The following is a 22,494-nucleotide window of genomic DNA, read 5'->3' as shown; positions in this document are numbered from 1 at the left end:
ATTTCAAGTGCAGGATGTCTAATTATGTTATTTTAGAGATGAATTGTTCCTGTTTTAAGTGCAAACCTGAGGGCCGTTAATTTTCTGCTCCACCTCGGCTCCTTGGACAGAAGAAATGCTTTGCACTAAAAAACTATTTTCCATAGAATTTAATTTCTGTTTTAATCCAAAATGAAAATAGAAATCAATTTGAAATGGTAGTGTAATAAAAAGTGCATTTTGAATGCGAATCAATGGAAAAAGAATATGAACAATTCATCTCCATCGTCTTATTTCAAGTGCAGGATGTCTAATTATGTTATTTTAGAGATGAATTGTTCCTGTTTTAAGTGCAAAAATCTCATTCTATTGGCAAATAGTCTTATCTACCTGCTCAAATCAAGGAAAAATACACTAATTTTAAGAATTTTTTTACTTATTTTTAGTTCCCTTTTTGCAGTGTAGGTTTAGGTAATAGATAAAATTATAATCTGAAAGCAGCTTTCTGTATTTATTCAGATTATTATTGGTACCTGACATTAAGATTTGATCTGAAACCCCAAAAACAAACCGTCAAATGAAATCTGTAAGAAGGCAAATGCCCTTTTCCCAGCGCTGAATAACTGAAAAGCTCTTTCTGAACCTCCAGGATAGCGAGGCTGCACCTCCTCCTCCTCCTCCTCCTCCGCCTCCACCGCCTCCTGCTGCGCCCCAAAAAACGGAAAACAAACCCAAAGCCGAAGCCGCGCCGCCTGCACCGGGCAGCCCTCAGCACAACAACCTGCAAGCAGAACCACAGGAGGACAAAGCTCGGCTCAGGGTACGAAAACCTCCGTTACAGATGCCTGACGTCCAGCTCTTCCCCAATCTTTGTTGAACCTTTCCAAAATAAATGACAACTGAGCCACAAACGAAGCATAAAAACATGTTTATGTTATTAAGCAACATCTGACTCGAAGGAGCTGGGGTTACACTGCAAAAATGGAACTAGAAATAAGTAAAATGTTCTTAAAATTAGTGTGTTTATCCTTGATTTGTGCAGGTAAATAAGATGATTTGCCAATGGAATAAGACTTTTGCACTTAAAATAGGAACAATTCATCTCAATCATCTTATTTCAAGTGCAGGGTGTCTAATTATCTTATTTTAGGGGTCAAAATACTCATTCCATTGGCAGATAATCTTATTTACCTGCTCAAATCAAGGATAAACACACTAATTTTAAGAACAATTTACTAATTCTTAGATCCGTTTTTGCAGTGTAACTTTTAAACTTGTGCAGAAACAAATAGTTGAGGCGGCGACGTAAACGCACATCTGCCAAGAGCATATATTTCTTTAAAGCTCAGGCGGTGATAGACGGCCGTCCTTCCTGCTGCACGTCTGCTGGACTTCCTCTGGGAGAAAGAAGCCGTATAGTTTGAGTGAACACGGACCGGTTTTAGGGCCTCAGGTTCCCGTCTGAACCCGTCTCTGCTGATCTGCAGGTGCGTCCGGTCCTGCAGCGAGGCGGCAGCTCGGCGTCGCTCCACAACACGTCGCTGAGGAGCACCATCTTCCAGCTGATGATCCACACCCTGGACCCGCTGGGAGAAGGTAGGCAGACTGAGTTTAACCAGGCCCACGGGCACAGATACGGCACACTCCAAAATGGATATAAAAATAAGCAAAATGTTCTTAAACATAGTGTTTTTGTCCTTGATTTGAGCAGGTAAATAAGATCATCTGCCATTGGAGTGAGTATTTTGACCCCTAAATTAAGATAATTAGACATCCTGCACTTGAAATAGGATGATGGAGATGAATTGTTCCTATTTTAAGTGCAAAAATCTTATTCTATTGGCAGATCATCTTATTTACCTGCTAAAATCAAGGACAAATACACTAATTTTAAGAAGATGTTACTTATTTTTAGGTCTGTGTTTGCAGTGCAAATGTTAGTTTACTCACATGATCTGGGGGGTTTTTTTTTCCAGCGTGCAGCAAGTACGACAATAAAGATATTACGTTTTTAAAACCAAGAAGCGGGTGCAAAACTTTAAATCTATTAAGGACTTTGTAAAAATCCGTGTAGGTTCTCACTTATACCTACTCGGGCTGGGCGATAAATCGATTTAATCGATTAATTCGAATTTACAATTCTTTAAGATTTCATTTTTGGAAAATCTGGATTTTATTTTGCCAATACACTCATTGGGTTTCCATGAAGAGAACAGCATGTGATGCTGAATATATGTTTAGGCAAAATTATTGTCAAAATATTGTTAAGTAGAAACTTTTTTAATACCATAATACGAGGTACTTAATTTACTTATTTACTTTTTTTTTTTTACTTAGTTTGAAGTTCACAAGTGCAGTGAAACCTGTTCTTAGCTCAATGTGTAATACCACTAGCAGCAAATGTTTTGTTATATTTTCATTGTTTATAATGGCACGGCTGCCATCTTGTTTTACAAGCATGTTTCACAGCTTGTTTTTAGTTGCACTTTGAATTCAGATCAACTCCCTGACGAAATGGTTGACATAAAAGCAAGGTTTTAAAATAATTTCTTTTTATGAAACAAAAAGGAGGAAAAAAATCGATTAATCAGATTTGGTATGATAAAATCAGAGATTTATTTTTTAAATCCATATCACCCAGCCCTAATACCTACTCATGTGTGGATGGATGGAAGTAGACCACTAATATTTGGTTAAATAAAGACCTGAAGCCCTTCATCTTCATAAAAAAAAAAAAAAAAGCTTCTGACCAGAGACTAGAGAGCTTTTATTTAATTGGTTCCATTCCCTGAACAGAAGTTGCTTTTAAGCACTTTCCAAAAAAAAGTCTTGAAGAGTTTTAGGATCCTCATGTGAGCCAGTTTGGATTTGGGATCCTTTTCCTCTGGTTTCCAGCTTCTCCCTGTTGAAGGTGAAGAGTTTTTGAGAGTTTGGAGGTAGTTCCCTTTCTTTAATCCGATGAAAGCTCAGCGTTTTGTCCCGTCGGACCGTAAAAGTGTAACCTGGTAGGTGTCTGGGTCGTCCGTGGGAACCGCTGCGGTTTCTGGTCGTATTTGAAGGTGTCAGTGTCGCAGCTTCCTTCCTGTGTGGCACAGTGATGTAAAACCAGCTCCTCTGTGGACAGCAGCTCTGGTGCCGGGGTTTCCTTTCAATGTCAGGGTGGCGGTTTCATCTTCCAGGTCCTGGCAAGGCGGTACCATCATCAAAACAGACAACACCTTCTTTATGCTGTGAAGCGAAAGTACCAGCTGTAATCCGGATCCTTCAGAACATAAAGAATCTGAGAACCTTTTCTGGAATACCAGACGCAGGTTTTATGGAAGTAAACGAGGCCAGAGCAAAACATTTCCTACCTTTTTTTTTTTTTTTTTAAATTGTGACGCATATCCTGGATTATTTTACTGACAACCAAAACAATCTGCCTTTAAGAATATTAAAGGTTAAAATCTGCTGGTTACAGAAGTATAAACATCTGTTCAGCTTCAGCCTTCAGTCTCCTCTGCTAACAGCCTATCTGTGTTGTCAGCCATATTTTAATTGTGGCCTAAAAGTTCTGGTTTGGTTCTTCTAACCATAAGGAGAAGAATTTTATCAGCTGTGGTGAAGCATCTACTTCCAGAAAGATCAGCGCTGGTCCGTATTTTCTCTATAAATAACCGTGTTTATGAACGCCGTGGATTTAGTTCATGTTTCCTGCAGCGGATCGTTTTGGTCCTTTTTTTTTTTTTTTTTTTTTGTAAAAGCAGAAGTTTTATCTGCAGAGGATCAGATTCTCTGTAATCGATGGGAGGAATGTGCCCAAGAAGACTGAAGGCTGAGTCAAAAGGAACGCCGGTGCAGATTCTCCGTCGACCAGGAGGATTAATCCGAAGTGCTTCAGTAGAAAGCAGCTGGACTTCTTCAGACTTCAGCTGTACACCCTAACCGGGCCGACAGTACGTTAAGGATGACAAGAAAGCAAATTAATTGGGTTAAGTATCATCAGCTCAGGACAAGAGACGCTCATCTGAAGACATTTTAGCCGGGAAGACCCAAACTAGGCGGGTTTCGTGAACCAAACGACTCACACGGCATCTTTTGGGACTCGTTTGGACCGTCAGGGAAGGTTTACGGCGAATTAGACCGTAGGGCGAGTAACTAACATGTCTTTGTTTCTGGTTGTGATCCGTTGGTTACTTCCAACCATGATCAGAACGGAAGAAGCTTTCTGGATCTGAGATATGAAACGTCTTCAAATAGACTTAGACAACTTTATTTGTCATTTTTATATGAACAAAGTGCGTACAGAACGAAATTTCGTTTGCATACAGCTTGAAAAATAACAGTAAATTGCACTAAATTTCAGGATGAAGATGCAGCAGCAATTATTGTAAACAATTGAAATGTAAACAATGCAGGGGAAATAGGCAGTGTGTGATTCACGGTATCCAGGAGAGTATAGTATTTAGTATTAAATAGACGTTTCGGGGAGGATGCTGCAGCTTTGCTGATTATTTAAGGCGCATTAAAGGTTAAAAAAGCTCAGAAATGGTTAAATGTCATAAAAAAGCCATTTTAATAAAGGTGTGCATAGTTTATTATGCTCTACATCCCCTGTTGTTGAGCCGCTGTGTGTATTTATATGGTTATAGAAGCTATGATGAGGTAATAAATTATCCATGAGGTTATCCATTTATCACATAAGGAAGCAAGGAAAGAGTTTTTGTTGGTTTTGCCTGGATCACAAAGTTTCTATCTAATGCAACTACATTAATTTGTGTCATTAACAATATAAAATACCATCTGCTTATGAGGATATTGGTGTTTTTAAATGTCTAAACATGTTGTGGATGTTTTAGACATACGAGAGTGTCTAAACATTGGTGAATTTTCCGGCTGCTGTAATAAAACCTTATTTTCCGTGATCTGACTGAACGGTGCGGCTCGTCGGGCTGAGGCTGAAGCAGCCGGTGACTCAGCTGTAAGTCAGCGCGGCCAGATGAACCGCTGTGACCTTCAGGCCGTCCTCGGACTCGCCGTGCCGCTGTTCCCCTGCTCCCGCTGCGCTCGGCCACCGCTGATCCTTAATCAGCTTTCCCATGCAGGCTAATAAAAGCTGGATAAGAGCCAGCGGCACGGTTGCGTTGACTCTGGGGAACCAGCCGAGTCCGGCTCTGTGCAGCTGGACCGGGCACGGAACCGTGAGCCGGAGACGTGCCTCTGGTTTGTGAAGCGGTTAAATAATCCGCTTTCTCTGCAAAAAACAAGACGGGAGATTGCTTTTTAAATTGTAAGTTAACCTAGATATACGTTTTTTATGTTTAATCCTTGGTGTTTTTAAAAAAGTCTTTGTTTGAAATGAAAACCCTTTGGGATCATTTACACGGTGTGGTTCCCGTCTTAGAAGCTGCCCTCAGAGGGGCCGTAAGAACCAGTCGGCCAAAGAAAATCACAGAAGGTAAGAACGGCGAGACGTCCTGGTTCTGTTCCTCATCGTGAAGCTGCTTCATCTTGCATGGTCTCCGTTTGGCAATCATCTAACGACCGCACGGCGTTCTCAGCTATGCTCCAGTAATAAAGAGGCCGTTATAATTAAAATAAAACCAGATACAAATGCTCGGTTACCTTTTTCAGTAGAATCATGGGTCAGAATTTTGGGTGTAAATCATTATTGGGAAAACATGCAGATGAGGACGATTTTGACGAGGAAACACTTTTAAACGATTTAAAGATCGGAGCAACAGTAAGACGTAATGGATGCAAAAACCCTGATAAACTGGCAGGAAGGAAATACAAAATTCGTCTTTACACTCCAGAACTCACAACCTGTAAAAATAACAACCACACTGCAAAAAGGGAACTCAAAATAAGTAAAATTTCTTGCATTTTTTTGTATTTTTCCTTGATTTAAGCAGGTCAATAGGACTATTTCCCAATGGAATAAGATATTTGCACTTAAAATAAGAACAATTCATCTCCATCGTCTTATTTCAAGTGCAGAATATCTAATTATCTTATTTCAGGGATAAAAATACTCATTCCATTGGCAAAAAGTGTTATTTAGCTGGTCAAATCAAGGAAAATATAGTAATTTCAAGAAAAGTTTACTTATTTTAAGTTCCCTTTTAGCAGTGCATGATATACTTTCCATGCACTGCAAAAAGGGAACTAAAAGTAAGTAAAATTTTCTAGAAATTAGTCTATTTTTCATTGATTTGAGCAGGTAAATAAAACTATTTGCCAATGGGACTAGTAGTTCTACCCCTAAAATAAGATAATTAGATATTCTCCACTTAAAAAATGATGGAGTTGAACTGTTCCTACTTTAAGTGCAAAAATCTTATTCCATTGGAAAATAATCTTATTTACCTGCTCAAATCATAAAGTAATGCACTGATTTCAAGAAAAAATTACTTAATTTAAGTTCCCTTTTTGCAGTGTGATGGTAACGTACTGCTTTATGGTAACATGTTTTAACCAAAGTTTCCTAAAGTCACATAGCTGCCTTTTTAAATTCAGTACAGGTTGTTTAATTCAGTCGCCCTTTACAAGACAAAAAAAGGTGCAGTTTATATCAAAATATACACAGACAGTTTGAACTAGATTAATTTGGTCAAAAACTACACTTTAATCTGCTTGGAGGTTGAGACGACAGGACACAGACACACTGCACTGCAAAAAGGGAACTCAAAGTAAGTAAAATTTTCTTGAAATGTTAGTATTTTTCCTTGATTTGAGCAGCTAAATAAGACTATTTGCCAATAGAATAAGATTGTTGCACTTAAAGTAGGAACAATTCATCTGTATCATCTTATTTCAAGTGCAGAATAGGTAATAATCTTAATTTAGGGGCAAAAATACTCATCCCATTGGCAAATAGTCTTATTTAGCTGTTCAAATCAAGGAAAATACACACATTTCAAGAAAATTGTACTTAATGTTAGTTCCCTTTTTGCAGTGTGGGCCGGAGTACTGTACAGAAAAACCAATGGCTGCCGCAGCTCTGTTAGTTGCTCCTTCCAGGAAAGAGACGCAGCTAAACAGCGAAGCTTTGAACCAGGGGCGCTTTCTGTGGGAGAGAGAAACCCAAGAAAGTGCACCTGGTTGATGGCTACACTGGACCGTCCAGGAAAGAGACCCAGATAAACACAGAAGCACTTAGCCAGGGGTACCTTCTATGGGTCGGAGAAACAGTGACTGCAGGTGGTTATTGGCTAAATTACCTCCATCAGTTACTTCATCCATGGGAAACAAATGCAGCTAAATAAAGAGGCTCTGGATTAAGAGTATTATTTGTTCTTTAATAGTAACGCTAGTTAAAGAAAAGTAGAGAAAACTGAAAGTGAAGTCAGAGGCTCTGATCTTCTGGCTTCTCGGTCTAGATGCAGGCGACCTTTTTATGGGCGGCTCCATTTTCAGACTTTGTATCCATTTCATGTCTAAACGACTTATGAACAGAAGGTTGAAGGTGACCAATAACGTAGGCCTTCTGTTGTCCACCTCTGCCAATCAGAAACGTCGTTTAACGGTGACGTCAAAGGGGAGGGGCCTGTGCAGAAGAAAGGTAAGGTCGGTGTCGTGTCTGGTCTTTTAAGATTTTAACCACCAGTAATTTCTTTATGCAGCACGTTTGTTCCAAACAGACTGCAAAAACAGAATTAAAAATGAGTAAAAACTTCTTGAAATTAGCGCGTTTGTCCTTGATTTGAGCAGGTAAATAAGATAATCTGCCAATGGAATGAGTATTCTGACCCCTAAAATTAGATGATTGGATATACTGCACTTGAAATAAGACGATGGAGATGAGTTGTTCCTATTTTAAGTGCAAAAATCTTATTTCATTGGCAAATCACCTTAGTTACCTGCTCAAATCAAGGATAAATGCACTAACTTCAAGTAAATGTTTCTTATTTTTAGTTCTGTTTTTGCAGTGCAGCCGAACCTTCTGCATCAGAGGCTTTTTGTACTTTGGTTGCTACTTTAAATTTCCCTCTTTGTTTAACCAGTTAGTGTAGAACAATAAATTAAATGAGCGTTTAATAATGAAACCAACATTTTTCACCTTCTGAAATATGTTTCTGAGCCTTTTTTAGCAATCTGTTGCAAAATGATCCAGTTAAAATGATTTTTGGGCACAACTCTGGTTTTTACCTGTGCCTTTTAGTTGTTTTTTTTAAAGGTTTAAGTGCCAGGATGCTTATTAGACAAAAAAAAAAAAAAAACAGCAGGAAATCTGGAGAACTGCTTCTTGAGCTTTTTTTTAAACATGAAGCAAAATCTAAAGAGGTTAGAGCTGGTTAAGATGTTTTTTCGCATGCTGCTGATGTGAACTGGGCATGTTTTGGCTGCATGTCTGCCTGATGTGTTTCTGTTCTGTGGACGTCTGTTCTGCATCTGTGTGCCGGTTCTTGCCTCGCTTGTATGTAGTTGTGGTGTTGTGAAGGCTAGAAAAATTAGCCTCAGGTGTAACGATTTCACAAGTGCATCATGGGTTTTTGTGTTTTATAGAAGCTAAGTAAGCTGTTTTCTTGTCTATAATTTACCGGCTCTCGCATGCAGCTGGCAGACGTGTGGGTGGATGATTAACTTTTATCCTTCATTAATTCAGTGTTTGTGCTCTTACTGAGGCTCATTACTCTGGTAGCCGTGTGTTAAGGTCAAAGATGCGGTGAAGTGGTCACTCAGAGCAGCTTGTGGAGAAAGGCCACATCCCAGATGTCTCATTAAAGTCCTGCATAAGTGACGCTTCTCTTAATTGCAGCAAAGAACAAAGTAAAACCCCTGGATGTCCCGGTGTCAGAGAAACGACAGAACAAGTCGCGGCACCGCCCCGTTGGAGGTGAGTGTCAGTCGTACGGGAAAGACCGCCGGCTCTCTGGGAGAATGAAAAATAAATCTGAACGTGAGAATCTGACGTTTTTTACTCCAGACAGACTGATGGAACAACACAGCAGCTTCCTTACAGCCCAGATAACGCACGTTGTGATTGTTGACTATGAGCCTTAAACTCAACGACTCCTTTAACGGATTTTTCCAGTTTTGCTGTCGAAGTACTCAGACTAAGTCTCTGATGGTTTTTAAAACCTTCCACAGCCAGTTTTAGGGAAATCAGATGGTTTGCAAAGCAGAATTCAGTCGGCAGCCTTTGTGTGAAAGGGACTCTACCAACGACAAACTATATAACTATGTTGTACCTTTGTAGTAAAGCTTGTACAAGAGTTTGGATGCTATCTTAAATTGTGTCTTCATTGATGCTTCATAATTATACTTGTTGCATAAGTCATGCACATTTAACTGTGCATGTCCCACGCTGTAGAAAGTGGTTGTTTGTTTCTATTTCCGCCTTTCTTTTTAAACTTTTCTTTAAACCTGTTTGTGTTTCTGCACGTTAAAATCAGCCTTTACACTGTAAAAAGAGAACTCAAGGTAAGTCAAATTGTCTTGAAATGAATACATTTTTCCCTTGATTTGAGCAGCTAAATAAGACTATTTGCCAATGGAGTGAGTATTTTTACCCCTCAAATAAGATAATTAGACATCCTACACTTGAAATAAGATGATGGAGATGAATTGTTCTTATCTGAAGTGGAAAAATCTTATTCCATTGGCAAATAGTCTAATTTAGCTGCTCAAATCAGGGATAAATAAACAAATTTCAAGAAAATTTTACTTACTTTGAGTTCCCTTTTTGCAGTGTAGCAACAGTTAATGGAAAAAATAAAAAGTTTGAGCTCTCCTAAATGCAGATTTTAACATTTAACAAGCAACAGATCATATATTCACTCTTATAAAGCATTTCATAACTTTTTCTACATTCATATTTTACTGTTAGACTTTATAACCATCTCTGTTCCCGGCAAAGCGATATTTTCTACCTTTGTGTTCATCTGGATGCTTCACTTTGCTGCTGGTACGACTGAATTTGCCCACCGTGGGACAATAAAGGCTATTTCTATTCTGACGTTTATGACTTTCGACCGAAGTGAAAAGCACCCTTCTCTCCTTGGCTCAACGTCTAGAAAACGTCAAATGTACGCCGCTCCATCAGAAAAATAATCCTGCTGGATCTCCATGCTGATCTAAGCAGGTAAATAAGACTGTTTGCCAATGGAATAAGATTTTTGCACCTAAAACAGGAAAATTTCATCTATATCATCCTATTTCAAGTGCTGGATATCTAATTATCTTATTTTAGGGGTAAAAATACTCACTCCATTGGCAAATAGTCTTATTTACCTGCTTAAATCAAGGAAAATACAGTAATTTCAAGAAAGTTTGACTTACTTTTAGTTCCCTTTTTGCAGTGATGATCTGAAGTCACAGAGAAAGTGGAACTGGAAAACTGAAGCAGACTCAGAACGGCGCTCGGTAGTTTGCACGGCCTCGCCGGTGCTTGTATTCATGCACCACCGGAACCGATCAGGTCGAACAAGGTTGTAGGCAGCGTAACGTTCTCCAGACCCTCTCAGGTCTGTCACATCACAGAGAACCTGCAATGATCTGTGAGGAGAACCGGGTGCCAGTGTCACTTTGCAGCACTCCAGCAGGACTCATCCTGTTCCTTGTTGCAGAAAGGTGCAGATAGCGGTTCTGCTGATGGGTCACGGACCCTGGTCAGACCCAAACCTACTGAGGAGGAGAAACGCCTGTGGCCTCCACCTACAGAACCGTTCCCGTTTGTGGGGTTGTCCCCATTGTTGCCCCCTTTAATTTAATTCAATGGTATTTATATATATATATATAGGCTGCACAGTGGCGCAGTGGGTAGCGCTGTTGCCTTGCAGCAAGAAGGTCCTGGGTTCGAGTACACCCCTGGGTCTTTCTGCATGGAGTTTGCATGTTCTCCCTGTGCATGTGTGGGTTCTCTCCGGGTACTCCGGCTTCCTCCCACAGTCCAAAAACATGACTGTTAGGTTAATTGGCTTCTCCAAATTGTCCTTAGGTGTGAATGTGTGTGTGAATGGTTGTTTGTCCTGTTTGTCTCTCTGTGTTGCCCTGCGACAGACTGGCGACCTGTCCAGGGTCTACCCTGCCTCTCGCCCTGTGAACGCTGGAGATAGGCACCAGCACCCCCCGCGACCCCATGAGGGATAAAGCGGTTTAGAAAATGGATGGATGGATGGTATTTATATAGCGCCAAATCATGAAACATGTTATCTCAAGGCACTTTACAAAGTCAAGTTCAATCATATTATACAGATTGGGTCAGATTATACAGATTGGTCAAAAATGTCCTATATAAGGAAACCAGTTGATTGCATCAAAGTCCCGACAAGCAGCATTCACTCCTGGAGAAGCGTAGAGCCACAGGGAGAGTCGTCTGCATTGTACATGGCTTTGCTGCAATCCCTCATACTGAGCAAGCATAAAGCGACAGTGGGAAGAAAAACTCCCCATTAACGGGAAGGAAAACCTCCAGCAGAACCAGGCTCAGTATGAACGGTCATCTGCCTCGACCGACTGGGGTTACAGAAGACAGAGCAGAGACACAACAAGAGAGACAAAAAAGCACAGAAGCACACATTGATCTAGTAATCTGTTCTACAATAGATGGTAGTAGCGGGTGAGCCGTCTTCTCTGGATAATGTCACAGTTAACACAATGCCAGACCAGGTGTACCTACTATGAAGATAAAAGAGAGAGAACAGAAAGTTAAAGCAGAAATGACAACACATAATGCATAATTGAAGAACAGTAGAACTCTATAGAATGAGAAAATTAGATCCTGATATCCTCCAGCAGCCTAGCCCTATAGCAGCATAACTATAGAGATAGCTCAGGGTAACATGAGCCACTCTAACTATAAGTTTTGTCAAAAAGGAAAGTTTTAAGATTAGTTTTAAAAGTAGACGGGGTGTCCGCATCACGGACCAAAACTGGGAGTTGGTTCCACAGGAGAGGAGCCTGATAGCTAAAGGATCTGCCTCCCATTCTACTTTTAGAGACTCTAGGAACCACCAGCAGACCGGCAGTCTGAGAGCGAAGTGCTCTTTAGTGTTGTTAATTTAATTCACACCAGAACAGCCAACTCTGAGAACCCCCTACAATGCAAAAAGGGAACTAAAAGTACAATTTTCTTGAAATTAGTATATTTTTCCTTGACTTGAACAACTAAATAAGACCATTTGCCAATAGAATGAGTATTTTTATCCGTAAAATAAGATCATTAGATATCCTGCACTTTAAATAAGATGATGGAGATCAATTGTTCTTATTTTAAGTGCAAAAATCTTATTCCATTGGCAAATAGTCTTATTACCTGCTCAAATCAAGGAAAAATACACAAATTTCAAGAAAATCGTACTTACTTTGAGTTCCCTTTTTGCAGTGTGTGCTGCTGAACCGACCAGATTAATGTTCCTAAAATGAAAAGGTTTTGTGTATTCTAATTAGATAATTTTTCCTTTTTTCTTTGTGAAAAAATCTCCTGTTTCAGTTTATTTCATGGGGTTGTAGACGTAATCGTCTTGCTTGGGGGAGCCAGGGTCTGTGGGAGTTGAACCCAGAACCTCTGCGACACAAGCACAATGCTCTAACCACCAATTCTGGTTAGAGCACTACATTTATTATTTAAGGTTTTTTTTTAAATAGGTGTATATAAAAGAAAAAAAGCCTGTCACTGTTGTTTGGTAGCGGCCCACTTTCTTCCCTCAGCCAAAAAAAATGACTGTTTAAAGAACAAAAGTCTTTTGTTTGATAAACTAAAGTGAATTGTTTACATTTAAAATGCTACGTGACAGTAATTGTATATTATTTAAACTTTTTTTTTCTCTTTTTTTTTACTATTTCTGTGAAGACGGGTAGAGACGGGTGAAGGAGGGGTGTGCTCTTACAATCAGCGCCGACTCTTAATCTCTGTGTTCCTGCATCACATTATGCGCTAATGAGCTGCTCCAGACTGGGAGGTGCACGGCAAAGACGCGCTGCCGAGCGCTTCGAGAGGCCTCAACGAGCCCGAATCAATCAGCTTCAAGGGTTAACATGCAGATGGGAGGCTCCTTCAGAAGAGTGTTTTCTGTGAACGCTCTCATCACTCCCACTTCATCCAGGCCCGGCAGCCGTAATGTGATCCGTTTTACCTCCAAGGGAGAGGAAGAGCCGTCTGACCGACTTTTATCACATCTGGGGTTTCAACAGCAGCTTTTTGGGGTTTTTAGATGATGTAAAAGGAAGCAGCTATTAAAGAAATTCCTGTTGGGGTTCCTGTTGTGATTAGTTGTTACAAACCATTGATTTCGCTTTGTTTAAGCCACTTAACGATAATTCAGTGTATCTATAGCACCAAATATCGACTCAAGGCACTTTTTCTAAACCAGTCAATTCAGTCAACTAAGAGATTTAAAATCATTTATATACATTCTAGTTGGTTGTAGTTAAAAAGCATTATTGAAATTAAACCAAGCAGGTTGCATCAAGGCGTTGATTTGCAGCATTCACTTCTCCAGGATCAGCACGGAGCCTCAGTGGACAGTCGTCTGCATTGCCGTTGACTTTGCAGCAATCCCTCGTACCGAGCATGCATGTGGCGACCGTGGGGAGGAAAACTCCTCTTTAACAGGAAGAAACCTTCAGCAGAACCAGGCTTAGTGTGAACGGCCGTCTGCTGCCACCGACTGGAGGTTATGGAAGACAGAGCAGAGACACAGAAAGAGTAAAAGCTAAACCAATCGCTGTCTAGAAGAGAAATACAACAAAGTTTATAGAAGAAGAACAGGAAGTTGACAGCAGTAGCTGAGCTGATGCCTCCCCATCCAGGAGGAGATCAGAGCTAAACAGAACATCAGGCTGGATGTAGCTACTATGACTAAAATTGGTGAAAAAAATCAGACGTGTAAGCTCAGTGGATTAAAACATATTTTTTGTAATATTCCAACCATTAAAGCTGCAGTAGGTAACTTTTATATAAGTATATATTTTTTTACATGTTTGTTAAAACTCACTATGCCATGATAGTAAAATAAGAGACAGATAAAATGTGAAAAAAAAAATCCAGCTCCTCTGGCGCCTCTCAGCGGTCCTCCTGCCATCTGCAGCAATACGTCGCTCCCGGTCAGAAACAACCAATCAGAGACAGGAGAAATGTCAGGCTCTGATTGGTTAGCAGTTTCAACCACTTTTGTTGATCCACTGCTCACACCCCTCCTCCGCATAATGCTACCACTATTTAAAAGTACATATTCACATTATTTAACATCATAATCAATTTACTCATGGGGGAAATGGCGTTCTAATGCGTTTTAATTTGTGTTTATTCCAATGAAAAGGGTTTTTAGCCTATTGCTTTTATCTATGTCATTGAAAAAAATTTCTACCGTGATGCTGTGTCCTTGTTTGCGTTTGGTAGGAGCTGCAGATTGCCTCGATTTTTGTGGAAGAAGGCCCAGCGGAGGACTCACTGGAACTTGAAATAGGAGTAGTATTGGTTTTTCATGCGTTTACAGCACACACTGCAAAAAGGGGACTCAAAGCAAGTAAAATTGTCTTGAAATTAGTATATTTTTACTTCATTTGAGCAGCTAAATAAGACTATTTGCCAATGGAATAAGTATTTTTTACCCGTAAAATAAGATAATTAGATATCCTGCACTTGAAATAAGATGAAGGAGATCAATTGTTCTTTTAAGTGCAAATAGTCTTATTTAGCTGCTCACATTTCAAGAAAATTTTCCTTACTTTGAGTTCCGTTTTTGCAGTGCAGTCGGCACTTATTTAGTAGCTGTGTTAATGCCGACCATCGGGCTTTCTAATAGTTGTGAAGTACTGCTGGTAGACTGTAGCCTTATTTTATCATAATCAACTGGATTTTAGTGTTTTTTTGGTGTAGGTATACTGCCATTTTCTTGAGTGGCACCTGCTCAAGAAACAAAGACAAGCCAACAATGGAGCAGCACAGCAGGCTCTGCTGTGGATAGAGGGCTGCAGAGAGCAAGAAGGAGGGACCTGTACTTTGTGCTTGTTTAAATTTCCTGGTTAAGTCCACGGTTTTCTCAAAACGCCATACTACAAGCTTTGACCTCAAGCAGGAACCTGTAAAGAACTGAGTTATCCCTCAGCTAATCATCTACTGAACGTTGGGTTATCAACACTATAAAGGAGCGTTAAAGTCAATGGTAAAATATGTTAGTTGGCTAAAGACTGCAAATTTTTATTATCCTTTAATCTATTTATTTTTGTTTTTTTTACTCACATTAAAGCAGGAACATTTCTTAAGTTTTATAGTAAAATCCTAACATGTTTCCTGCTATAAACATACAATCTGACATCAAAACTTAAACTTCACTGGAGTGGAAATATAAAAACTTTTTGAATATTTTTTTTATATTTCCACTCCAACTCCTGTTTGCGAAAGTGTGTCATCATAACATTGGAAAAAAATATTGGAAAACCAGAATATTGGTTATCCTAAACCAAAAGCAGTTTTTATTTTAACCACCTGTAAGTGAAGTGACTTCAAACAAAAATTAGGTTTAAAGTATGGAAACTATTAATAATGGCAGGACCAGAGGCGGCCTAATCATAAACGAGACCCTAAGCAGAATTTCATCAAGGGCCCCAGTTCCAGTCTACTAAAAAATAAAACCAAAAAGGGCCAAATACAGATTAAATCTTGACGTGAATATGTAACTATTCATACTAATTTCAATAAAAACATTCATATTTGTAAATTTAAGTTAAAATCTAAGTTATCATTCTGTAGTTTAAACCTTATATATTAGTAATATGAGATGTTTGTAGTCATGTATGTCTGCCATGGTGGTAACTGCCTCTGTTTGTTGTTTTTTTGTTGTTGTTTTTTCTGTTTTAAGATGCAGGTCAGAAACCAAAGTCCGAGCAGTCTGCTTCTGCCGGAACACCAGGGGGCGCCGCAGCTCAGCCGTCCACCTCGCAGCCTCCGACAGAGGAGGCCCCACAGAAGACCTCTGAAAAGGCAGAGGAGTCAAAGGCAAGACATTTAAAACCTTTTTACTCTACTGAAAACAAACGCATGAGTTTGTTCCACCTGAAATTTCTAGTTTCTGATGGTTTCTCCAGACTCAAACCAATAAGCTAAAATATGTTACGATTCTCCTAAATGTAGCTCCTTGTGAACCAGAAATCATGAAATGAGAAACATTTTCTGTTCTGTGTCCTTAAATTATTCATGGGCAAAATTATCTGCTTCAACCTGTTCGAGTTGGTCACACTGGTTCTGGTTCTGCTGGAGGTTTTCCTCTCCACTGTCGCTTTATGCATGCTCAGTATGTCAAGACCTCATTTAGCTCAACAGTACCTTAAAGGTATAAAGGCCACATTATGTCCTATAAAAAAAGACCAAAAAGCGTTTGATCATGATAAAATAAGGTTATATACACCAAGCCTCCATCCTGATATTGTTTTGATGGTCCTTTTTGTGGATTAAAAAAAAGCCCCAGCGTCGGGTGCAATTAGCAGATATAAACAAATGTGGCGCCATCTAGTGACAGTATCTCAGAACTACCATAATGCCAGTTTGTTTAATTAATAAATCAAAATTAAATAATGCTGGACTGAGCCTGACCCTCTGCAATGCCTCGCAGTAAAGCAGCAGCTCAGCGTGATGAAGACAAACCGTTATTAAATAAATAAAACGATCTATAGCAGCTTTAAGAGCCTCATATTAGAACATTTACTCACGTCAGTCAAATCTACACCTTTTTTATGCATGAATAACTGTTTCATAGGACAGATTTCTCCTAAATGTTGAGGTGCCGGATAGAAACCGCATGGAAAAAGCAGTTAAAGGTCCAAAGGAAAAACTCTGAAATGCCGTCAGACAGACCGGAGGAGTGTTTTCAGATCCATCCTTCTGTGTGCAGGCAGCAGAATCCGAGGGAGGACCGGGAGGCTCCCAGGACGGCAGCGAAGAAGGCAGCGGTGAAGATGAAAGCAGCGACTCCGGTGAGAGCGAGGAAGAAGATGAGGAAGGTGACGAAAATAAAGAGGGGGAGGAGGAGGAGGAGGAGGAAGAGGAGAACGAGCCGCTGTCTTTGGAGTGGCCTGCGACTCCACGCAAACAGGCCACCTACCTCTTCCTGCTGCCCATCATCTTCCCGCTGTGGCTGACGCTGCCGGACGTCCGCAACCCGGTGAGCAACGCCGCTCTTCGTCTTCGTCTCCGAAACATCGGGAACGTTCCTGAAGCCGTAATTTCAGAAGCTCAGTTAAAGGAGCTTGTTGCAGATCTTGGCTCCAGTCCCCGTTCCCCTTCACGCAGGTCTGATGGAAGACGGACCCGGCCGGTTCTGTCCTCACAGCTTCTGAAATGCGTTCAGAGGCTTTTTGAAAATGTTTCTGCAGCACTTGGTCACCGTTGAACTGTCTTCCAGGGCTCCAGAAGATTCTTCATCATCACGTTCGCCGGCTCCATCTTCTGGATCGGCATCTTCTCCTACCTGATGGTGTGGTGGGCTCATCAGGTGGGTCCATGCCTCACGCACCGCCCTCTGGGTCTATCCAGCTGGCTTTGGAATATGAAGCATTGCTGCTGAATTTGTGCTTTTTTAAAAAAAAAAAAAAAAAACACACACACACACACACACACACACACACAACGCATTCACTTTTTCACTATTATTGCTACGGAAGAGGATTAGGGCCATTCAAAAAATAAAAATTAAAGTCTATTCAATTCTGACTTTATTCTCAGAATTCTGACTTTATTCTCAGAATTCTGACTTTATTCTCAGAATTCTGACTTTTTTCTCACAAGTCTGACTTTTTTCTCACAATTCTAAGATTAAAGTCAGAATTCTGACTAATCTCACAACTCTGACTTTAATCTCACAAGTCTGACTTTAATCTCACAAGTCTGACTTTAATCTCACAAGTCTGACTTTAATCTCACAAGTCTGACTATTTTCTTACAAGTCTGACTATTTTCTCAATTCTAAGATTAAAGTCAGAATTCTGACTTTAATCTCACAAATCTGACTTTAATCTCACAAATCTGACTTTAATCTCACAAATCTGACTTTAATCTCACAAATCGGACTTAAATCAAACAAGTCTGACTTTCTTCTCACAAGTCTGACTTTTTTCTCACAAATCTGACTTTTTTCTCACAATTCCAAGATTAAAGTCAGAAATCTGACTTGCTTCTCACAAGTCTGACTTTTTTCTCAGAATTCTGAGAGTAAAGTCAGAATTGAATTGACTTTTTATTTTTTTGAATGGCCCTAATTCTCTTCCATATATTGCTGTACATTTCTTCTTCTCTTTTTTTTCTGTTTTTGAGGACCTTTTAGTGCTACAACAACACAAAGCGGGTCGTAATTATGAACTGGAAGGAAAAGGATGCAACAAATTAAAGTTGCTTTCCCTTTTATTTCATTAGCCAACAAACATGTGAAAAATGTGCCGTGGATTTGCATTCAGCCACCTGAGGGAGTCTTTTATAGGACTTTTATAACTCCAAGTCTTTCTACAGCACCATGATTGTACACTCCACCCCTCATTCTTCTCTGATGTTGATTTTTGTCATTAGTCTCACATAAATATTTCAAACACATTTTAACGTCTGACACAGACGGGTTGAGTAAACGTGAAATGTCTTTCACACCCCCGTGGACGAGGTTTCTGCCCGCTACCCTTTGCAGAATGGCTTTAATTCAGCTACACTGAAAGGTTTCCACTGTTACCTCGCAGCAAGAAGGTCGTGGGTTCAAATCCCAGCCTTTCTGCCTGGGGGTTTGCATGTTCTCCCTGTGCGTGGGTGCGTTCTCTCCAGGTACTCCTCCCATTGTCCAAAAACATGCCTGTTAAGTTAGTTTGTCGCTCTAAATAGCCCTTAGGTGTGATTAAGAGTGAGTGATGGACGAAAGCTTTTCCAGCAATTTTGTGCTGATAGTTTTTTTTTTTGTGTAAACTGGAAGCCTTTTCCTTTAATAAGGCAGCTGTGCAAAACCCTTTAAAGGTTATTTGATCTGTTTCTGACAAATTGTGTTAGTTTAATTAAAAAGTTTAATTAAAAACATTCTCAGAATAGTTTGTTTTTAGCTTTTTTCTCTCCCATGGATGACCTTTCGTTTCCCCATCTGCTAACGCTCAGGTAGGCGAGACCATTGGCATTTCTGAGGAGATCATGGGCCTGACCATCCTGGCGGCGGGGACATCCATCCCAGACCTCATCACCAGCGTGATTGTAGCTCGCAAAGGTTTGGGAGACATGGCCGTCTCCAGCTCAGTGGGAAGCAACATCTTTGACATCACCGTTGGGTGAGCCGGCCTTTAACTGGAAGTTCATCTTTTGGTTTTGTGGAAAATATTACTCTTGGTTAATAAAGTGCAACAGTGATGAGACTCTGGCACTAAGCTGTGATTGTTTTAGAAACCTTTTCTTTAAATTCAAGTGCTTAGAGCGGCGGTGTCCAAAGTCGGTCCTCAAGGAGCCGGTCTGCAGCGTGTTTTTAGTTCTTCTCCTGCCTCAACACGCGTGAATTAAACGATGGTTCGTTAGCGGGCCTCTGCTGAACTTTTACACTGCAAAAACAGAACTAAAAGTAAGTGAAATTTTCTTGAAATCATTGTATTTTTCCTTGATTAGAGCAGGTAAATAAGACTATTTGCCAATGGAATAAGATTTTTGCACTTAAAATAAAAATAATTTATCTCTATTGTCTTATTTCAAGTGCAGGATGTCTAATTATGTTATTTTAGAGATGAATTGTTCCTGTTTTAGGTGCAAAAATCTCATTCTATTGACAAATAGTCTTATCTACCTGCTCAAATCAAGGAAAATACGCTCATTTCAAGACATTTTTACTTATTTTTAGTTCCCTTTTTGCAGTGTAAACCATTTACACTGTAAAATATTCTTAAAATTACTGTATTTGTCCTTGATTTGAGCAGGTAAATAGGATGATTGGCCAATGGAATAGGATTTTTGCTCTTAAAATATGAAGAATTCATCTCCATCGTCTTATTTCAAGTGAAGGATGTCTAATTATCTTATTTTAGGGGTCAAAATACTCATTCCATTGGCAGATAATTTTATTTACCTGCTCAAATCAAGGATAAATACACTAACTTTAAGAACATTTCACTTATTTTTAGATCCGTTTTTGCAGTGTAAAAGTGCCGTGTTGGAGCTAAAACCGGCAGGACAGCGGGCCTTGAGGACTGGAGCTGGACTAACATGGCTTGAATAAAAAAAACAAAAAAGTTTTGGATTGCTTGAATTATGAACCCAAACAAGTTTAAGCAAATGCTTTAATACAACCGAGATTCCAAGTAGGGGTGTTGCAGAACACATAAATAAAAACAGATTACAATATTTTTTTTTAGCCTTTATTTGTTATGTACAAATATTCACTCGTTTTGACTTTGATGCCAGCAGCGCCTTCCTAAAAATCTGCTATCTTTTACAAAATGAAAAGATGAGGGGAAAATGAAAATCATCATTAGTTCAACTTTGTAGTCCACCTGTTTTTAATGTTTGCTTTTAGTTTCTATTTTGTTTCTACATTTTATTCCAGCTTGCTTTTATTCTGTTTTATTTTCTTTGTACTGAAATGTGCTATACAGATAAATTGGCCTTGCCTTAAACTATTTGCTCACGCAGTTGTTTACAAAGAATCGGGGATGCTCCTTTTTATACCCAATCCTGACTCTGGACGATCAGAACGACCGTCCAGCTCTTTTTTTTCTGCCTCCATCACAGGCTTAAAATTCAAAACTAGTGAATATTTGCTAAAAACTAATTATCAATTTAAACATTACACTGCAAAAAAGGAACTAAAAAGTAAGTAAAATGTTCTTTAACTGAGTGTATTTTTCCTTGATTTCAGCAGCTAAATAAGATTATTTGCCGATGGAATAAGATTTTTGTACTTAAAACAGGAACATCTCATTTCAAGTGCAGGATATCTAATTATCTTATTGTAGGGGCAAAACTGTCGTATTTAGGTGCTCAAATCAAGGGGAAAAAAATAATTTCAAGAAAGCTTTACTTACTTTTAGTTCCCTTTATTGCAGTGTAAACATCTTGTCTTTGTATTCATCGGTTGAAAGGATTTGCACACTGTTGTTTTCCATTTTTATTTCTGCACAGCGTCCTAGGTTCGTTAGAATCGGGCTTGTATTTAAAGTAGATGTGTACTGATCGCAGGTTTTCCACGCTGCGTCTTATTTCTGATTTTTGTTAAAAGTCTGACTTGATGATTCGTGTTTTTCTCTCTACATTGCCAAAAGGGAACTAAAAAGTAAGCAAAACTTTCTTGAAATTAGTAAATTTTACTTTGATTTGATCAGCTAAATAAGACTATTTGCCAATGAAATCAGAATTTCTACTCTTAAAATAAGATAATTAGACATTCTGCACTTAAAATAAGATGAGGGAGATGAGTTGTTCTTATTTTAAGTGCGTAAAACTTATTCCAATGGCAAATAGTCTGATTTACAAGCTCAAATCAATGAAAAATACATTAATTTCAAGAGGATTTTACCTACTTTTAGTTTCCTTTTTGCAGTGTAAGAACTACAAAATACACATTTGCCTATAAAACTGTCCAGAGAATGGTTGACAAAGTTACCCCCCCATCCCCCCTGTGTGGTTTCAGGCTGCCCGTCCCCTGGCTCATTTTCACCGCCCTGCACAGCGGCGAGCCGGTCGCCGTCAGCTCCAACGGCCTCTTCTGCGCCATCGTGCTGCTCTTCCTCATGCTGCTCTTCGTCATCATCTCCATCGCCGTGTGCCGCTGGAGGATGAGCAAAAAGCTGGGCGTCACCATGTTCGCACTGTACTTTGTGTTCCTGGTTCTCAGCGTCCTGCTGGAGGACCGGGTCCTCATCTGTCCCATTTCAATCTGACGCCGCTGAGGCGCATGAACTTCTGGACCGGAGCGGTTCTGCAGGAGTTATGTCGGATCCAAGACTCTCCTGCTGTGTGTGTGTGTAACTCAGAAATGTATTAGTTCTCCTAGTAGCACCATTATGACTGAGGTAACATTACTGTTCTGTCATCTAAGGCCCCACACGGCATATATATGAATACCATTTTAATATTTATGACCCAGTCTGTCGTAAACGCAGTTAAACAATCCACAAAGCTGATGTAGCGATAGTTTCTGGATTACATAGCGCCTTAAATTACTGCTGGACCCCTAGAGTCCAGATTTATTCCTTCTTTTTTTTTTTTTTTCACACTGCAAGTAGCAGTTTTTGTCAGCAGGGGGCAGAGTTTTGCCCTTTTAGTCCGATTAAAATGCAAACCTCCTGAAACAGCAGCCTGATATTCCTTTTAAAAGCACTCAGATCAAATGTAATCTGGTTATTCCTGTAACCTTCAAATCAATCCTGTGGAAACCGAGCATCTGGACTTGAGTGGAGTGGAGTGTGATCGAAGACAATAAAAGTCAAAACGGTTCTGTTTGGACGCGTCTTCTCTGCAGCCAAGGTGGCAGCAGTCCACCTCCTGTCTGTCCATGCCATGCAATGCTGGAGGAAAAAGGGTTTTTATTTACGCAAAATCGCTAAATGCTGTTTAACACCCACTGGGATTGTTAATTAAGATGCAAAATG

General features: G+C 39.8%; 1 protein-coding gene across 5 annotated transcripts in view; it reads left to right on the top strand.

Moving 5' to 3' along the window:
• Nucleotides 1-22,111, top strand: part of LOC105931894 (sodium/potassium/calcium exchanger 1) — a 32,635-nt gene extending 10,524 nt beyond the window's left edge. The window contains exons 3-12 of one of the 5 annotated variants that reach the window (XM_036135957.1): nucleotides 629-799; nucleotides 1,467-1,575; nucleotides 5,366-5,416; nucleotides 7,472-7,522; nucleotides 8,720-8,797; nucleotides 15,765-15,901; nucleotides 16,794-17,063; nucleotides 17,304-17,393; nucleotides 19,025-19,191; nucleotides 21,534-22,111. In XM_036135957.1, coding sequence (XP_035991850.1) covers nucleotides 629-799; nucleotides 1,467-1,575; nucleotides 5,366-5,416; nucleotides 7,472-7,522; nucleotides 8,720-8,797; nucleotides 15,765-15,901; nucleotides 16,794-17,063; nucleotides 17,304-17,393; nucleotides 19,025-19,191; nucleotides 21,534-21,783 — 1,374 coding nt within the window. In that variant the 3' untranslated portion in view covers nucleotides 21,784-22,111. Of the gene's footprint in view, nucleotides 1-628; nucleotides 800-1,466; nucleotides 1,576-5,362; nucleotides 5,417-7,471; nucleotides 7,523-8,719; nucleotides 8,798-15,764; nucleotides 15,902-16,793; nucleotides 17,064-17,303; nucleotides 17,394-19,024; nucleotides 19,192-21,533 lie in introns of all 5 variants that reach the window. The other 4 variants (XM_021320602.2, XM_021320601.2, XM_021320604.2 and 1 more) reach the window with 4 other exon arrangements.
• Nucleotides 22,112-22,494: the final 383 nt, after the last annotated feature.

This window comes from Fundulus heteroclitus, chromosome 4 (assembly GCF_011125445.2).
Source record: "Fundulus heteroclitus isolate FHET01 chromosome 4, MU-UCD_Fhet_4.1, whole genome shotgun sequence".
NCBI lineage: Eukaryota > Metazoa > Chordata > Actinopteri > Cyprinodontiformes > Fundulidae > Fundulus > Fundulus heteroclitus.
The sequence above is the reverse complement of the archived record's forward strand: the minus strand, read 5'-3'. Positions and strand labels throughout refer to the sequence as shown.